This window comes from Lutjanus erythropterus, chromosome 1 (assembly GCF_056507025.1).
Source record: "Lutjanus erythropterus isolate fLutEry1 chromosome 1, fLutEry1.hap2, whole genome shotgun sequence".
Classification (NCBI taxonomy): Eukaryota; Metazoa; Chordata; class Actinopteri; order Lutjaniformes; family Lutjanidae; genus Lutjanus; species Lutjanus erythropterus.
The window spans coordinates 14,684,356-14,703,440 of NC_139317.1; the positions used below are offsets into that span (position 1 = coordinate 14,684,356).

Genomic DNA, 19,085 nt, shown 5'->3' on the forward strand with positions numbered 1-19,085 from the left:
ATATTAGGGATGCACAATATGGATTTTTTTTCAGTCAGTATATAGATAACTGATAATTGACTGCTTCTCATGGCTGATATTGTACTGTAAGTGTATGGCCAAATAATTTACAGTGACCGTACTTTTCTTAAGTATGACAAGGCTGTACACAGAAAGAGAAGGCTCTATAAATTTAGCTTGTGTACTTTCAGACATAATATTAATAATAATAATAATAATTTAAAAAGAAAAATTTCAACATAGAGGCCCCTGTTGAAGACCCATGATCTAAACTTTAAAAATAACAATTTTATTTAGTTTTCTTCATGTAAATGAATGAAATGTTGAGATACAAGCCTACTGGGGTTTTTTGTTTGTTTGTTTGTTTGTTTTAGTTTTCTTACAACTCAGTTAAAATGAAAAAGGTCCCAAAAAGCCCTGGAGACCCAGCAGAGGTTGGGACCCCAAGGCTGGGAACCAGTTAAGTCAAATAAATTCAGTGACACATCTTCCCATTATAAATACCTGTAACAATAACATTATAATATCAATTATTTATGTAATGCTAAATTGGCATCAGCAGTCCCTCCTGGCTTGCTGTTGGGAAACGCAGGCCTTTACGGCTTTCTGCCAGAAAGCCCTGAGGGAAAAAAGAACATAGTTTGGATTAAAACAGAAAAATTTCTTCCAGAAAAGAATATGTTTTTTTTCCTCATGTACCTCTGACTCACTGCTGTTTCGGGAGCATTTCTGAGCAGCTGGTGACGTCACAGGTTGGGATGATTTCACCTGTTTCGGGGTGTGGCCACAGATGAGCGCAGGCTCAGGCATTAACCACAGACAGCAGCTCCTCAGGAGGAAACGATGAACGGATGCGTTTAAGTTTAAGTTAGATTATCGGCTCTTATTGTCCATTTTTCTTTTCTTTTACTGTCGTTAGATGAGTTTTCTTTGAGACTTGTAACTCGGAGTCGGAAGTTTTTTGTGTGTAAGTGCAGCGTTTTGTCATCATGCGGAGACAACCTGCCGTCCTGATCCTCCTGCTGTCGATAATAAAAGGTAATTTCACTGTTTTTACATGCCGGCCTCGCGATGTTTTTAAACAAGCCTTGTCAATGCATTCATGAATTGAAGGTTGTTCAAAATTAACACAGAAACTGACCAAACTGGAGGTATCGGTCACATGACAGGCTTTGTTTATTGTTTATTTGACACACAGATAAATATCTTGTCCTCTTACTGTCGGACTACATGTAGTTTAAGTCTGCTAAGATAAGGGTTAACAAAGATCTGTTTGTACAGGTTCTTTCATTTAATTATGAACATCATCTCTTAATTTGTAGGACTTTACTGCTGCCTTCATACCTTCATTGGTTTAGTTGTGTATCTAAACTGTGACTTGTGATTTTTACACTCTATCTTAATTTGAAGAGTCGCAGTGATCTGTCTATATTCAGGGTCAGTTTTTACTCATCAGGTTTCATTCCAGCTTGTGACTGTTTGGTCTGTAGTTTCACAGTAAGCTATTTCCTGTCTCTTTGTCTGTGTCACCAGTTTTTCTGGTTCTTCCACTTTGAAATGAGCTCCTTGTTTGAGAGAAACCCTCTCACACATCGTTTCACTGTCTGTGAAACTCAGAGCCTGATGTTTCTCTGAATTACCAGCATCTTCTTGACACATGAGCAGGGGACAAGATGAAAATTTCATGTCACAGATATCTTGGCCAAAAATAACTGTGATTCACAATATTATTATGATAATAAGGGTCATTTTACTGACGTGGTGGAATCTGGGTGCTGCATTCTTATAAAGGCTACCTAAAACTTATTTAGCAACAATAACTAACTTCTAAACTTCTAACAAGTAGAGCTTATTTCTTGAAATAAGTCACATGCAGTTTCTTTATCATTGGTGTTAACTATAATTTAAACAACATTAAAGGTTTTTATTATTTATTATTAAGTATTTTTTTCTTATTACAGCTTGAATATTTAGTTGAGGGCAGAATAGTGGCATGATAAGACTTACGAAACTATTTGCTTCTTTGCGTTTTTTAATAATATTACACATTTACCAAGATTGCATTAATTTATTTGATTTGTGTCATCAGTTTTCAGGTTCAAATTGCTTTATTTGTATCTGTAGGTAGAATGCAGTGATAGAGAGAGACAGGACATCCATCTTGACACGAACATCACAAACAAAGATGAAAGTGCTCAGAGGCTCCAAGGATGTAATAAAATTGAGAAATAGCAGTAAAAAAAACACCTGAATAAAAAACCCCAGGAATAAATAAGATAAAATGAATGCAGGCTAAAATCAACAATAAATAAACAGGCATTATTTTATAGCATCTGTGCAGTCTTGTTACGACTGCAACTATGATTTTGTCTGTCAAACTAACAATTTCAGAATATTCAAACAAAGTGTGTAATATCAACTAATAAATGCCGTTTAATCAGTTTTTATGTTCCGTTTTTGAGAAATGAGATTTAATTAATGTAAAAAATGTTTTAAAATGAAAAGTGTATGACTCCAATTATATTTTTTGATCAAAGTGATAAGACAATCTCATGAAGTTGGCATTTTAAATAAATTGCAAAAAGTGAACATTGAACATTGGATGACTGTATTTTGTTTTATTATTGCAAGGACAGTTTTTATTTATTGAAAATATATAATTCATGTGAGTATTGGGTCAACGTGACTGTCGAAGAATTACCAGAAAACTGTTAAAATGACACAAAAACATGCTGAAATTCATACCCCCACCTGCATAAATATAGAATAAATAGATTCAAATTATAACAGGAAATCAATAATGGACTGAACGTTAGTGAGCTAGAGTCGTTCACATTTATCCTGATGATATAAAATCACCACAATCACCTTATCATCAGTGTTTTTTATATATTTAAATAAGATATATTTAAAATCAGATATTGTCCAATGCCTATATGAGATAGCTTTATTCCTTGCAGACATGTGCACAAATACACAAAGTACTTCCTGTACGTAAACATGTGTTTGCTGTTTTCCCTCCACAGTGTCGGTGTGTATCCAGGTGATTGTTCCCCAGCAGGAGCGCAGCACAACTCTGTTTGCCTCAGTGATCCTTCGCTGCGACTACTCCACCTCTGCAAACCTCCAAGATGTCCTGGTCACCTGGAGGTACAAGTCGTTCTGCAAGGACCCCGTGCTGGAGTACTACTCCACAGGTAAGACGCAACCCACACACATGAGAAGAGGGCGCAGCACAGAGAAAGTTGATGGTGTATTTGTGATGTGAGGCACTTCTTCTCTGAACTGTACTGCTGATATGAAATACAACAGTCTGATGTTCTCTCTGACCAATATGAACTTCAGCCTAATCTGAATGGTAGAGTTCTTTCTGTTACTTTGTGTCAGGAAGTCATCTTTGTAATCAACAGACTATTCCAGTTCTGTAGCCAAAAGTTCAAAACAAAGAAACAGCTTCTTTCCTCAGGCCATCAGGGAGGTAAACTCTGTCCTCTGACCTCTCTTTATCTTCATCCCTGTCAAACATCTTGTCCTCTGTGAATCCTTTACACTGTACTGCACATTCACATTATTTATTGTATAGCTACACATATAACGCATGTACATTTTAACATATATTTATATTTTTAGCTATATTTCTTTTCATTCTAATCTTTTATACATATACAAGCATAATGTGTAGTGAAATGCGCACAAATGCAATGTGGTTTTATTTATTAACAAATAAATGACAAATAAAACTCTTGAATCTTTGAACTGTGGCTTGATGGAAAAAAAACCATTTTGCACAGTTTATGAAGACATTAAAACTGGAATTTGCTTTGTTTTATTGATAAGCTTTTCATGCATTTTAAGAAAACTATTATCTACAGCCATGCTATTGCTTTGAGCTTAATGCTAACATATCTTAGTTTGCATGCTAACATGCAAACATTTGCTACCACTAAATAACAAAAACACTACAGCAAAGACCAGTGAGAATGTCATTAGTTTTATATGTATAAGGCATTAACTTAAATATTGGAAAAATGTATTAAACCTGATGATTGATCTGGTTCAGGTCTATTCAGCTGGTGGCCTGAGGCCTGAATCCAGTCCTCTAACAACCTCAGTCCTTTAATAATTTATAAATATGAAAAGTATAAATAAATAATTTCTTCAAAGGCAAATTAGCCTGTTCATTGGTTATGTCTGTTGTTATGCACAGAGATATTTATTTTATTAAAAGGTTTTAACTCAGGCTGTTTGAGCAGAAGAAATTTATGAGAGTCAAACTGATTGAGAAAAGATGCTACATGTAACATGGTGTTCAATAAAACATCAAGCTACTTCTAATCCAGGATTACAAAGGTGCATTTGTTTTCTTCTGTACTTTTGTACACAATCTTTCTTTTCCAGAAACTAATAAAGTGGATAAAATTAAAAAAAAAAAAAAGGTGCATTGTTTTAAACATTTAAATTCATGACTTTACGGGTCAAACATGGGAAAAATAAATCTGTAAAAAGTAACTGAATATGCCTGCTCTAGATATCAGAAGTCAGATAATCAAAGTTATAACAATCCATCCTGTGTGGCACATGAATGTTTATTTCATGTCCATTCAGTAGTTATTTAGACATTTCACTCAGAACCACAAGTCCAACCACCTGGCACTTGAGGAAAAATCAGGATCACTGGGACCATGAATGAAAATTTGATCTCAATCCATCAAGTAGCTGACAAGATATTTCAGTCTGGAGTCTGGATCGACCGACATTGCAATAAAAATACAACTCATTATACTTTGATAGGTTTAGACACATAATAGGACAGTCGCTACTCATCCTGTGCAGCTGGAGCATTTTGTGATGCTTCGCAGTGAAGATGCTTTGATCATTAGATACCAAGTGTACAGGTTTAAAAAGAAGAGGAAGACATGGTTTCCAAATACTTTGATTTTTCCATTTGTTGTTTTAATGCAAGCATTGCTTCTGACTCTGCAGCGTACCAGTCTGCACTGCAGTTAGGACAGGACCCATCGAACGACTGTCCAGATCGTCAGCGGACGGTGCGCACAGTGATCCAGAAGAGAGGAAGCAACGAGCCGACGCTGGGAGCTGAGTACCGTGAGCGCAAGATCACCATCCAAAACAGTGAGTTCATTCAGACACTGTACGGTCCCATCCGGAACATCTGGAGTCAGGCTCAACCCAGCTGTGATGAGAATAAGATGAAACTGTGTCAGGTCCTGAGACACTCCATCATCCTTATTATAAACTCATTACTTTACCCATTGTTTTGCCAATCATACTTCATGATAGAGCTGAATTGATAAGTTGATTAGCCAACTGACAGAAGGTTAAATTGCTGTTTGTGGCGACTGAATTACCAGTATTTTTAATTTCCTTCATTGTCTATTTTAGTAAAGTGAAAATTAATATATTTCTCCAACCAACGTCAGAAAAATTAGAATTTTTGTCACTTTGGGGCAGGCATGTTTCACTATTTCCAGACATTTTATAGATCAAATAATTGATTAACAAATGAGAAAATAGTCTGCAGATTAATAGCTAATGGAAATTATTGTTAATGTTGTTGTATTTGTTGTGAATTTAATTGTTATTGATTGTTTGTACAGAGGCAGACCTGGTGATCAGTGAGGTGATGTGGTGGGACAACGGGGTGTACTTCTGCTCCGTCGATGCTGCTGGAGACACCTCTGGAGACTCTGACAAAGAAGTCAAACTCATCGTTTATCGTAAGAAACAAAAAAGAAAAAATATATGGTCAGACAGTGCCCCGAATATCCACAGCTTCTACTGTGGCATATAGTTATTGGGAGCTGTAACAAAATTATCTATTAACAAGATGTCTGTTTCTTTTAACAATAAGTGTTTCTCTTCCTCCTCTCCTCTGTCAGACTGGCTGACAGTGTTGTTCATCATCATCGGAGCCCTCCTCCTCATCATCCTCTTCTGTGTCTGCTGCTGTCAGTGCTGCCCTCAGATATGTTGCTGTTACGTCCGCTGTCCCTGCTGCCCACAGAAATGCTGCTGTCCTGAAAAAGGTAGAGAACAGCCTGCACCATTTTAGAAAACTCTACTTGTTGATGCTCTTAGACGCCCAAGACCTGGGAAAATTTGCATCCTGTGTGTCAGAAACACAAGGAAGACAGATTTTTTTGTGTGTGTTCACATCACGGTAAGGACAGGCTTGGAAAAATGTCAACAAAGTAGGACAAAGGACTGGAGGTCAAATATATTATGCTAGTACTTCATGGTTCTCTTCTGAAACTTGATTGGATGCTGTCGAATTGGTTCAAAACAAAGTAGATCTGGGTGTCAGCTTGCTGGGAATGAATAGAGTTTACGTTAGTTGATTCAGGAAATTAATTGACTCATGGCACACTGTTTTGATAACATATTTTTTTTTAATCTTTTGGCTTGCGGGAAAGGGTCAAGTATTTTCAAGTCAAAAGGCTCAAGTCCAAGTAAAGTCATGAGTCACAACTAAAATCTAGTGTGATGTTAACATCCCTAATACAAATAGATTGCCTCTGTCATCCTTATCTCCACAGGCTGATTTTCATACTGTTCTGGTATAAACCAGTCTGTTTCTCTGAAGTCGTGTCAGCCACAGTGCAGATAAAGAGCCTGTGTACTCTGAGAAGAACCATCCTGTACTGATAAATATGAAAGTAAATGTTGTCCTCGTCTTTCAGCGGTGATGCAGCATCGTATGATGAAGGAGGCTCAGAGGGCCATGGTTCCCTGGGCAGCAGGACAGCCGATATATGGACCCATGTCCAACTCTTCCCAAATGAACCCACTGCTCTACTCAGGTACACACACACACACACACACACACATCATGTTACACAGCACATCAGTTAATTAACACCTTCAGACCGTAGGTGGATGTTTATCCACAAACATCTGATATTTGTATCGGCTAACTTTATTCTGCGAATGTTTTTGTCTCTTCAGGATCTGCTTCAGGCAAGAGCATCCCTCTGAAGCCCATGCCCCTCCCCCCTCCTCAGTCTTCAGCTTACAGCATGCCCCCTCCCAGCGCCCGTGGCAACCACACCCCTGCCAACACCAATCAGATGCTTGATTACCTGGAGAGCCAGGTGCGGGGGATGGACATGGTCAGTCCTCTGATGCAGGTACGTACCCGCCCATGCTCTCAAATCTTCTAATGTAAACAGAAGAGCATCATTTTGTCATTCACAAATGTTTATATGTAAAGCGGTTTTGTTTACTGTATTGTAGTATCTGTTTTAGGATCTATTTGAGGATGACCAGTATATCTATTTTATCAATATCATGATATGAGACTAGATATCATCTTATATTTTGGACGTTGTTATATCGTGATATGACATCTTATATGGTGTTGTCTTTTCCTGGTTTTAAAGGCAGCATTACGGTAAAGTGATGTAATTTTCTAAACTTGTTAGACTATTCTAGCTTTTTTGTTATTAGAATTTATGCACTTAGTCATTATATCAAACTTACTGAAGATTATTTATCAAAAAGCTTATTGTGTTAATATTTTGCAAAAGCACCAATCATCATCTCTACAATATTGTTGCAATATTGACGGATTTGGTCAAAAATATTGTAATTTTTGATTTTGCGTATCGAGTACACTGGCCACTTTACGATGCAATGCACAGCTGATGTGGTGAACTGTTCATGCAGCGTTTCCCTGAGGAAACTATTTAGCTGAGGCGGTAAGCCACACTGATCCTGACACATTTGTCTCATGATCAATTAAGTTAATGAACTCCAGCCTGAACAACAGTCACAATTATTATATGTAGGTCAGTTCTGGTCATAATGTGCTTATAAATTGTGCCTTTTATCTTTTTGGCTGAAGGTTAATGTTTATTTAATTAGAAAAGAGTGGTCGTTGTTTTAGGTGAGGTGGCACACCTTCACTGTACAGCAATCTTTTGTTTTGATTTTTGGGCACTGGTTGTGTTATTTTCTGTTGATTCAAAATGTTAAAATGCATTATTTCTTTGTGTTATAACTGCCAACACAGTGTATGCTGTATCTGTGTATTTCACTGAAATGTGCAAGTGGTGGTTTTCATTTGTTTTTACTTTTCTCTTCTTCTTCTTCTTCCCATCAGTCCCAGCCACCTCCACCGCAGCACATGCAGCAGATCCCACCTCTGCCTCAACACATGCACCAGATCCCACCTCCTCCCCAGCACATGCCCACCACCATCCCATTCTCCCCCGGCCCTCCCAGCATGATCTCTGCCCTCGATGACGGTCCGACAGAGCGTCGCATCATCACACTTCCACCAATAAGAGAGAACAGAATGCCACCCCCTGCACCCAAGACTCGTCCCCCGAGCTCCAGCGAGAGCAGCCGCAGCGGCTTCGGCCGTCGTGATGATCGAGGAGCAGCTGGCAGGCGTTACCCCTCGCAGCCCCAGTCTAGAGGCATTCCCAGGAGCTACAGCCAGGATTCACTGGACGGACGCAGTCGTGGCGGGCCGCGAGGAGGCATGGACCGCCCCCGTTCCCGGTCCAGGGATGACCTGTTTGACAGCAGGTCCAGAGGAAACTACTCGCCTCCAGCGTCACGCCGCTCCAGAGGAGGGTCCTGGAGCTCGGACGATGAGGATAGCAGCAGGAGAGGAGGAGGGAGGAGAGGAGGTGGAGGTGGAGGCTGGGTGGACAAACCTCCCAGCTACACGGAGTACGAACCTGGACAGAAACCAGGAGCACGGAGGAATGAACGCTACTCTGTAAGACAATCGCTGCTTTAGATGATAGACACACATTCATGCAACTACACCAACCACTGACATGTATAAAGATGGACAACATGAGAGCTCCCCAAAGGTGAAACCAAAATATCTTGATTGGCCCCTGGTGGCTGGCTGCCGTATAGGTCATAACCCCCGCCCCCGCCGTGAAGATGGTTTATGTCATTTTAGTTGTTTGGTTAGTTCTTATCACACTGATATACAAACCTCAGCTCCATAAAGGATGGGATGCAGTGCAAAATGTGAATAAAAACAGAAAGCAGAGATTTGCAAATCCCTTTCTCCCTATATTCATTTGAATACAGTCCAGAGACAAGATATTTAATGTCCAAACTGATAAACCTTATTGTTTTTTTGCAAGTATACACGCTTTCTTAGATTGATGCCTGCAACTGGTCTCAAAAAAGTTGTGACAGCAGAAACAAAAGGCTGGCAAAGTTATGGAGTGCTAAAGAAAGCACCTGTTTGCACCATTCGACAGGTAAACAATTTAATTGACAATGGGTATAAAAATTGGGTATATTGACGGTGTGTTTGTGCCCATGGCATCATGGTTTACTTGCACATCTTAAAGGTACTTAGAGGTTTTACATGTGATGCCATCCAAACAGCTTCTTTTTTCAGAGATGTCCCTGCTTAGTTCACTGAGAAACACATTCTGCATGTGTTACAACAGCGCCGCTTCATAGTAAAAGAGTGCGGGTACAAACTGCATGTTCAAGTTTCTGTTTTATAAAAAGCTGGTTTCACCTGGTGATTGACAGCTGATGCCTTGCTGTGGTTGAGTTGGCCAGCTGTATGGGCGGGGACCTCGATACCGCGGCTCCAACCCTGATCGCTACTACTCAGACTCTGGCTCCAAATGATGTCACCAGCGCAACATGGCGGCACTCATATCCGTGATACTTTGGCTTCATTTTTGTACAGTGGGAGGAATTGGAGATGCATCGTCCATCTTTACAGTCACTGACACTGATGCACTTACATCCAGACAAATGCACACACATCAACACACAGTCATTATAACAAATAGTCTGGCTTATCCTGATTGTTAGTGAAGTGAATCTAAAGTTAGTGTGTCTCTCTCAGGACAAGAGTTCTCGCAGTGGCACCAGCATCGTCATCTGAGCCCCCCAGCTGTGAAACGCCCTGCGACCTCTGTTTCAGAGAACATTCACACCTCACTAGAACTGGGAGCCTTGTTGTCTGGCTACTGGTAAACATGTAAATGCCACCATTGTTTTTTTTTTTGTATTTAAATGAATTATGACACAACTCTTTTATCACCTTTTTAATAAGTGAAAAGCTGGAAGAAGGATTCATAAAATGTGAGATGCAATGAGAGATTCAGAATTTTGGCAGATGCAGGTGGTAAAGAAAATGTCACTAAGGTCAATAAGGACATCTAGTTGGTAGCTGATAAGTATTTGTTTTTTCAGATATTGCATTAAAGGGATAGTTTGGATTATTTGAAGTCAGGTTGTATGACACATTGACAGGGTCAACAGCGAAATGTATTTCAGCCACTTACAAAAAGGCCCATCTAAAAAAAAAAAATAATATCAGCTGAAGTGTACACTAATTTAGAATATTTTCACCACATTGCCTTTGTATCAGACAGCCTTTTCCAATGGAAAACCACCATCAAATAAGCTAAATATCACTCTCTCCAAATCAGCCAGACTTTTGCTAAATCAGTCATTTTACCTTGCAGAACACAGGAGTTGCTTGACTACTGCTGCCATGATTGGTTAGTTTGCTTGTGTTATTGTGCTGTGAGGTAAAATGACTTTTGTAAGTGGCTAAAATACTCCGACCCTGTCCACAGCAGTTCATTGTTTAACTTGTGCTGATGCTCCTGTCTGATTCTGTGTCAGCTGCCATCTACTGTAGGTAATAAACTGGCTATGGACAAGTATAATCACAGATAATACTTAAATAATCCAAAATAGCCCTTATAGAAAACCAAGCAAGTCTTTGCTGTGACTATTGAGCAGATTTTTTGGGATAATAGCCCCACCTGCTGGTTCATCAGTGTAATGAAAACACAATGAAGAGATGGACTAAATTATTCTTGGTTTTATAATTGAGGTTTCTCCTCTTAAAACCTGTTACTGTTTGGCAGTAACACAGTGAGTATACTTAGATTTGATAAAACAATAATCATGATGTGCAGAAGAAATGACTATCAGGGCCAGTAAATTAAAACAAATAGGATTGCTGTTACATCAACCAAGAACTATTTAAGCCTGTTAAAATATGAATATACTCTTGTGAATGCTGGAATTAGCGTTTAGCTTTTTATAATTTTTGTAAATAGTTATTTTTCATACCTCCTAGATGTGTTGGATGTGATTATAATGTATTTGTTTTACTAATGTTTTGAAGGAAAAGGTGTTCATTAGCATTAACATTAGCCTCTGTCCAGATAATGATGAAGTGTTTTTTAAACTTTTGTACATAAGATTAATGAAGTTTTTCCACTTTGTGCTTATAAATAACTGTAAACACGGCGTGTAAATAAGTTATTTGCATGGCGTTGCCGAAGACAATTAAGTAATGTCAACAATGTATAAGCCCAAAAAGTTATTTTTCTTTTTAAAGTCAAAGTTGTCAACACAATATGAGAATGTAATACTGTGTTGTTGGTTTTCTTTTCAGTGCACAGTATAATACACATTGAACTCCAAATCACATGGAAAGTTGTTGATTTGCTGGATGTTGCATTTATGTTTTTTTTGTTTTGTTTTTTTTTTACACTGTATAGCCTGTTTGTTTATTAATAATTTTGTGAATAAATGTTTTACCTTTTGGGTATTATAAAACTTTTTATTCTTCTCTTTTCCCATTAAATCTTTGACTTTAATAGTAGTTTTAAAGTTTTGTAAACACAGTTACCCTGTGTTGGTACCTGCATGCCAGATTTCACAATTTTTAGAGAACATCAGCGTTGCAAATACAGAACAAAGACAGGCTTGGAGTATTTTCTGAGGCTTTTAGCCAAAACCTAATATAAAATAGTAAGAAAAGTATGAAAATGATGGCTTTATGTATCCGTTTACATCCCCACAATAGTTAATCTTAACGTTCAGCACACACTGAGACATATAATGCTACTGTCACCAGCACCACCAACAGGACGTTCACTGAAAAGTGCAGAATTGTGTGTTTTAGATCAGAATGGTAGATATCTGTGGATTGGCAGTGATACAAAACACAGGAATAACATGATAATATAAATATTTCCCTCAAATGTTGTGGAGTGGCAAAGTAGCAAAAAAATGGAAATACCCAAGTACAAGTTGTCCTCAAATATTTCCAATTTCGGCTCCTTTGTACTTCTACTCCACTACATTTCAGAACCACATATTATATTTAATACTCCAATACATTTGACAGCTGCAGACACTTTGTATCTGTACTTGTGTACTTTTTAAAAATAACATTTATTTATCATATGGATTAAATTTCCCAAGAGTGTATAAAGTACCTAAACTTACCTCAACAGGAATCACATAACATTAAGAGCAATGGCACCATCAATCAATAATATGTAGAATAGATAATAAAACATCAAATACAGTAATCCATAGATAGATGCAGCCATCTTAATTTTTGGGAACCACCAAGAGAGAAGGAATTTAAAATTTAAAATTCACCTTAAAACTTACAGGCAGCCAAGCTTAATGTGCTACCGTTTCTTGATATTGTAAAATCCTGGCAGCTGCATTTTGGATGAGTTGCAGTGAAGAAGAGAGATTTTTCTGCTATAATAATCCTGCTAGAGTGAAATGAAAGCACAAATGACTGTTTCAACATTTTTGGTGGACAGAAATGGCTTAATTTTTAGAAATTTCCCTGTGTTTTTACGAAACATGACTGTGTTAGAGATTTTGTGGCTGTTCAAAGTAAGGCTGCTATCAAATAAAACACCAGGGTTTCTACATTTTGGAAAATAATAAAACCAGATGAACCATTCATTGCCAGTTAAAAATGTCATAGTCTTCTTTGAGTTTAGCTGAAGGAAATTTTTTGTGTTATCCATATATTTATATCCTGAAGACAGTTGATAATTTCAGTGATATTATTTGGGGCACTGGGTTATTTTACAGCCAAATAAACCAAATAAAATAAAAGTATCATCTGAATAGAAATGGAAACTTATGTTGTGTGATTTTTTTTTTGAGATATCCCAATGAAAGCATGTAAATTGTGAACACAGTCTGACCATGGACGCTGAACGCTGAGGAACCCCACAATGCAGTCTGAAGTTGGACATTTTGCATAAATTAGAAGGTTGACCATTTTGGAGTTTTTTTCTGAAGAATTAGAATGTTGGTGGCTGTTTATGACCAGATGTTGTGATGTCAGAACAATCCATTCTAGAACCTGCAGTGAGAGGACACAGCCTCTCAAACACCAGAAGAGACACTTTGAGTATTTGTTTGTCAGGAGAGAAATCTGCACCTACGATAAAAAGAGCAAAAGCTATCACACCGAAAAAGCCAAGATGAGTGAAGCCAGCTCAGTGTACAATGAGCTCCGTCTGGAGAAACAGCTGTGCGACGCCGTGATCAGAGTGGACGGCGTTGAATTTCACACGCACAAGGTCATCCTCTGCAACTGCAGCTCGTACTTCAGGTGAGACGCTTGTCAGATGTTCATGCTTATTAACAGGAGACACTGATTCATGGAGAAACAAGTTAAAGTTGTATGAAAATAATAAAAAATAGATTTTTAAAAATGTTTTGGAAAGTGAAGTTCACCATAATTGTAGGTATCAAAGCTAATTCTGCTTTCAGGTAATGATTTTTACTGCCAGCCTTTCAGTGTGCAACTGTTTTACATGAAATCAGACATAATTTTAAATGAGTAAATACTGGATTTCTAATATTCTTGTGAAATATATAGCTTTAATGGTCACATCTGTTCTGTAAAGTGCAATATAGGTTTTATATTGATATGATCATTTTATTTAGAGTAGATATGAAGGGAAATGGATCACTTGATTTTCAGTCCATTATTTTGCCTCCTTCTTGGCCCACAGAGCTCTCTACACCTACTGGTCGACTCCAGACAGTCAGGTCTATGAAATTCCCAACGTGTCAGCTGATATGATGAAGCTCATCATTGAGTTTGCCTACACCGGCTTTGTTCCTGTGACACAAGAGAACGTAGAGGAGCTTTTCATAGCAGCAGACCGCTTCAATGTACTGGGCATCGTACAAGCCTGCAGTGACTTCATGGAGGAGCAGCTGACCCCACACAACTGCATCGGCATCTGGTGGTTCTCGGACGTCTATTACAACCCCGAACTGAAAGACAAGGCCTTCCTCTTCATACTGGAGCACTTTGAGGAGGTGGCCGCCACCTCAGCAGAGTTCCTGCAGCTCCCTGTGCAAGAACTTACTGAAATCATTGAGGATGACCGACTCCATGTTAAGAAGGAGAAGAAGGTGTTTGAGGCCATCGTTCGTTGGATCACCTACGCACCTGAGGAACGCAGAGGACACATCTCTCTGCTTCTGTCCAGTGTAAGTCAGATGAACAATCATGCATTAACTTTTCATTTTCCCCTGTTACATTTATTGTCCAGAATGACATGAGGGCACTGAAACAGTAAAACTTGTACTGGTATTTTTAATAGTTAGAAACAACTATTTAAAAAAATATATTAATAGAATTGATCAAATATACATAAAATACTGTGTAAAACAAAAAAAAAATTGAACGATATGCATTATGTTATGTCAAATATATACATGTACATACATATATAGGACAGATATGCCAATACTGACCAGTATAGCTGTGATAGGCCAATATTGGCCAATAATATGGGTTGATCGATCGTATTGGCTGACCAATAATAACAGCTGACTGATATGTATCTGTCTGGGTCTACTAAAGAATGTTGGAATCTGATGTATTTCCAAAAATAATCTACATCATCCAACAGATCTTGTAAGACTTAAGCAAGAAAGACACTGGATTTTTTAGGCCAAAGTTATATAGTTAGATATTTATATATTTTTTTTAAAAATCCAACATAAGGATCCTGTGAAATAGCTCTGTTTAACATGAAAAATTATAGCATTTTTTTCAGGTTAAAAAAGTTGTCAGTGCTCTCTAGTGGACAAACTTTGTATTTGCAACACTGTGAATGATCTTGAATGGAAATGTGGCCTTTCTTTAATGCGATTTCTTGTTACTTAAAGGCCGGAGTATAGGCTAGGGATAATGTATAGTGAGCAGATCATTATAGCAAAATAAACCCTGACAGGATAGTACTGACTGAATATTCAGCAAAGTCATGTAAAATTGGCTGTTAATATCACCCATGCTGAAGTATCAGCAGTGCTGTATTTTAGAGAGTTTAATTCCAGCTTCTGTCCTCGTGTCTCGATGTAGGTCAGGCTGGCTTTGATGAGTCCACAGTACATCATGGACAACGTGGCTGACAGCGAACTGGTGAGAGAGAATAAAGAGTGTCGAGCAACTCTCCTCAGGAGCATGGAGATCATGCTGGACATCAGAACAGGGAGGTTCCCTGCGTCTTCTCTCTATGACCCTTTGGCCCGTCCTCGACTGCCCTCTGCCATCCTGTTTGCTGTTGGAGGCTGGAGTGAAGGGAGTCCCACCAACGCCATCGAGGCATACGATGTCCGTGCTAACCGCTGGGTCAGTGTAGATAACAACGAGCAGGAGATTCACCGGGCCTACCTTGGCACTGCTTTCCTCAATGGATCACTTTACTGTCTCGGTGGCTTTGATGGTGATGAACAGTTCAAGATTATGGACAGGTTTGACCTGGACACACGTACCTGGCATGAGGTGGCACCAATGCATTTGTGCCGCTGCTTTGTCAGTGTAACTGTGCTGGATGGGCACATATACGCCATAGGAGGTTTCGATGGACGTAATCGACATGACAGTGCGGAGCGTTATCGGCCCAGTACCAACCAGTGGACAATGATTGCGCCCATGAACGAGCACAGGAGTGATGCCAGTTGCACGGCCCTCCATGGCAAGGTGGGTGGCGCTAAAGAGTGGCTCAGAATAACTGAAATAGCTCTGTGCTGGAACAGAGAGAGCACAGAAGTTCATGTTTCAAGTTTGGCTCTTAAAGGTCTAGTGTGCAAGATTCAGGGCAGAATATTGCAGAAATTGAATATTCATGCTCTAAGTATGTTTTCATCACAATTTGGCCACTGCAAACATCCTGATGGTGGATCAGGCCCGCTGATGGAAGCTGATAGAAACTTCTAAAGGAAATGCAAACTAGCGCAGCACAGTTTGACTCTGCACAGTCAAAAGTGTCAATGTAAAAGTCCTACTATACACTAGGAAGAAGAGAGTGAGAAAAGGTGTTAGCAATCTGCAAGCTCACCACTAGATGCCACCAAATCTTACACACTGGTCCTTTAAGTTCATACGTTTAACAAACCTCACAAGATTATTAAACTAGATTATTCAGATTGTGCTACTAATAAGTGATCATCATTGCAACGCACATTTCAACTTCAAAGGCTAAAAAAAAAAAAAAATCAAAAGCTTAAATAACAAACACCAGAGCAACTTTATTCATCCAGAATTTAGCATCATATTATGCAGTGTTGCCTCTTTTTTTCTCTCGGGTTTAAGTGTCTGATTTGCTCCCAAAAGATGTGGAAATAAGTCTAGAAAACACACAGCGTCATGTTTTTGAATACCCGTCTTCAAAACACAGCTTATCACCTCTTTCGTTCTCTCCAGGTGTACATTTGTGGTGGCTTCAATGGGACCGAGTGCCTGTCAACAGCTGAATGTTACAACCCAGAGAGCAACCAGTGGACACTGATCACCCCCATGGAGAACAGCCGCAGTGGAGTCGGGGTCGTCGCCTATGCAGACCGAGTCTTTGCGGTAAGCACACTGAACACTGCTGATACTCACATAACACAGAGTAACTGTGAGTCAGTTCAGAACTGGGCACCCCTGATATCACGGAGATTCATACCTTAAAACTTTTACATCGACGGCAGTAATGTGCTGATGTAAGGTAATAAAGTCAGAGCTGAAACTGACTGCTCGATTACAGTAATCAATTACAAGGAAACACTTTTGACAGTCCAGTAATCGCTGAGGTAATTTTTCAAGCAAAATTAATCGTACAATATTAAACTGAATATTTTTGTGTTTTGGGGTGTTTGTTGCATCAAACAGGTAATTTGAGTTTGTCAGCTTGTGCCATGTGGAATTGCAGTTAGAATTCACTGTTACCCCAAGATGTAGTTTATGGTCATAGAGAATTAAAAAACAGAAATTTTTCTTTTAAAATTACTCACACCAATTAATCAATTATCACAATTGCTTGTAACTAAATTAACAGTTGATAACTAGTTGATTAGTTGTTGTAACTCTAACAAAAAGACAGAATAAAGACTTCATATTTAATTTTTTCTCTAACAGGTTGGTGGTTTCGATGGAACCAGCCGTCTGTGCACTGCTGAGGCCTACAGCCCCTCCACCGGCACCTGGCACGCTGTACCCTCCATGCTGAACCCCCGCAGCAACTTTGCCATCGACGTGATCGAGGACCGCCTGTTTGTAGTCGGGGGCTTCAACGGCTACACCACCTCCCGTGACGTTGAATGCTATGATGTGGAGGCCGATGAGTGGTCTTGTGTCAGTGACATGGAGATCTCCCGCAGCGCCTTGAGCTGCTGTGTGGCGTACGGACTCCCCAACATGGCCGACTACGCCGCCCCCCGCTGTCGCTCTCTCCAGCTCTGCCCTGAGGAGGAGAATGAAGCGGAGAGAAGAAACTCCAACTGACTATGACCTTTGTTGTTCTGTAAATAAATGTCTTTATGCATGAAATCCTGTGGTGCTGTTGTTATTCCAGCAATTATGGAGATTTTCAGTTTGTGTGACAGCTTTTCAGCTTCGTGTTAGACCACTAACAATCCCCTTTGACCTCTGACCTCCTTGTTAAACAGTGAAAGAAAAGAAGCAGTACAACACAAACATCAGAGGCCTCACTGAAAAAAATGCTCTTAGATCTATACTGAAATTTAAATTTGTTTCATTTGTGCATGAGTTTGATTCATGAGGGATACTGAACATATAAAACCTTGCTTAGCCAGGTTCTGAGAAGAAAATTTGGAATTTAAGCACCTGTGATCCCCAAATCTCAGTATAAACTGATGACATCTCCCATACAATCGGTTATTTTACTGACTATAATGCAGCACAAATTAAGGTTTAATCAGGAATAGCCACGGACAAAAAGAGAGAGGGAAGCAAACTTTCTGAAATGCAGAATCACGGTGATGGTAGAGAAAATTGAAGCCGGGCAACACATTTGATTCAGGGGATTAAATAATGGTGTGTAGTAGTTCTCTTCTGGTCATCCACGCCTCCCTTGCAGTGGCTCTGTGACCCCCCTGAGCTGTTTACATCAGTGGTAACCCTCAGGGATTTAAGATGCAAACCACAAAACGACAGTGCGACTGATTTGAGTCATATTTGAGCCAGGGACTTTTTCTTGCATGCAAGTGTGAACCAACCATGACGTCACACATTGGTGACATTATGGTTGGTTCAGAGCGTGGATCTGGATGATGTACTGCGATTTGGGCGGTGCTTGGTTGTGGCTGGCCTTTCAGCAGGAGGTAATGGCGGCCTGGCTGGTTACGCTCTTTCTCGTATTACAGTTAAACAGTTCCCTAAACTGTGTTTCTGTGAACATTTTAGGTGAGAAGTAGGCAATGAAATAAAATAATCTTGATCAATATTTTCCTATAGTTTGACAGTTTGATCTGAGTTTCGGGAGTCCTGTGTGTTGCACCAGAATGACTCACTGAAAATGTACAGAAGAAGACTTGAAACTAGCGATTGAGACCATAAACTCATTAGGACACTGTGATCATAAGTCAAGTGAGAAGTAGAGTCATTGTGCCATAAGGGTACATACAATCTGACTACTTTATGCCACCAGTGGAGTCACCCCCTGCTGGCCATTAGACGGCAAGGGGTAACACTTCTGTATAGGTTTCGCTTTTCAGACCCGGCAGCTCCATCCACTACGGTCGATGGTTGCATGTCATGCCCCATCTCCCCTCGTTTCTTGTCTGCTAAAAATACAAATAAATGACAAAACAAAGAGAGGAGAAGGGGAGACAGGACATCACCTGCTGCAGAGGAGAACTATTGATATCTACAGAGGAAACCGTCAAGCAGTGAAATGAGAGGAACTCCTCTGAGGAACTACCTCAAAGGTGAAACACTGGCTGAAACAAAACCAAAACTATGACTATTGATCATTGATTTC

At 39.4% G+C, this 19,085-nt stretch overlaps 2 protein-coding genes across 2 annotated transcripts; both read left to right on the forward strand.

Annotated features, from left to right (window-relative positions):
* The first annotated feature begins 801 nt into the window (after positions 1-801).
* Positions 802-11,411, forward strand: ildr1a (immunoglobulin-like domain containing receptor 1a). Its single transcript, XM_084714506.1, has 9 exons — positions 802-1,038; positions 3,027-3,197; positions 4,984-5,133; positions 5,619-5,738; positions 5,901-6,047; positions 6,702-6,821; positions 6,967-7,148; positions 8,123-8,749; positions 9,860-11,411. The coding sequence occupies exons 1-9, from the start codon at positions 990-992 to the stop codon at positions 9,896-9,898; spliced, it is 1,605 nt and encodes a 534-aa protein (XP_084570632.1). The 5' UTR covers positions 802-989; the 3' UTR covers positions 9,899-11,411.
* Positions 11,412-13,824: 2,413 nt separating this feature from the next.
* LOC146332727 (kelch-like protein 10) lies at positions 13,825-17,587 on the forward strand. Its single transcript, XM_084724450.1, has 4 exons — positions 13,825-14,304; positions 15,182-15,802; positions 16,526-16,675; positions 17,222-17,587. The coding sequence occupies exons 1-4, from the start codon at positions 13,885-13,887 to the stop codon at positions 17,585-17,587; spliced, it is 1,557 nt and encodes a 518-aa protein (XP_084580576.1). The 5' UTR covers positions 13,825-13,884.
* Positions 17,588-19,085: the final 1,498 nt, after the last annotated feature.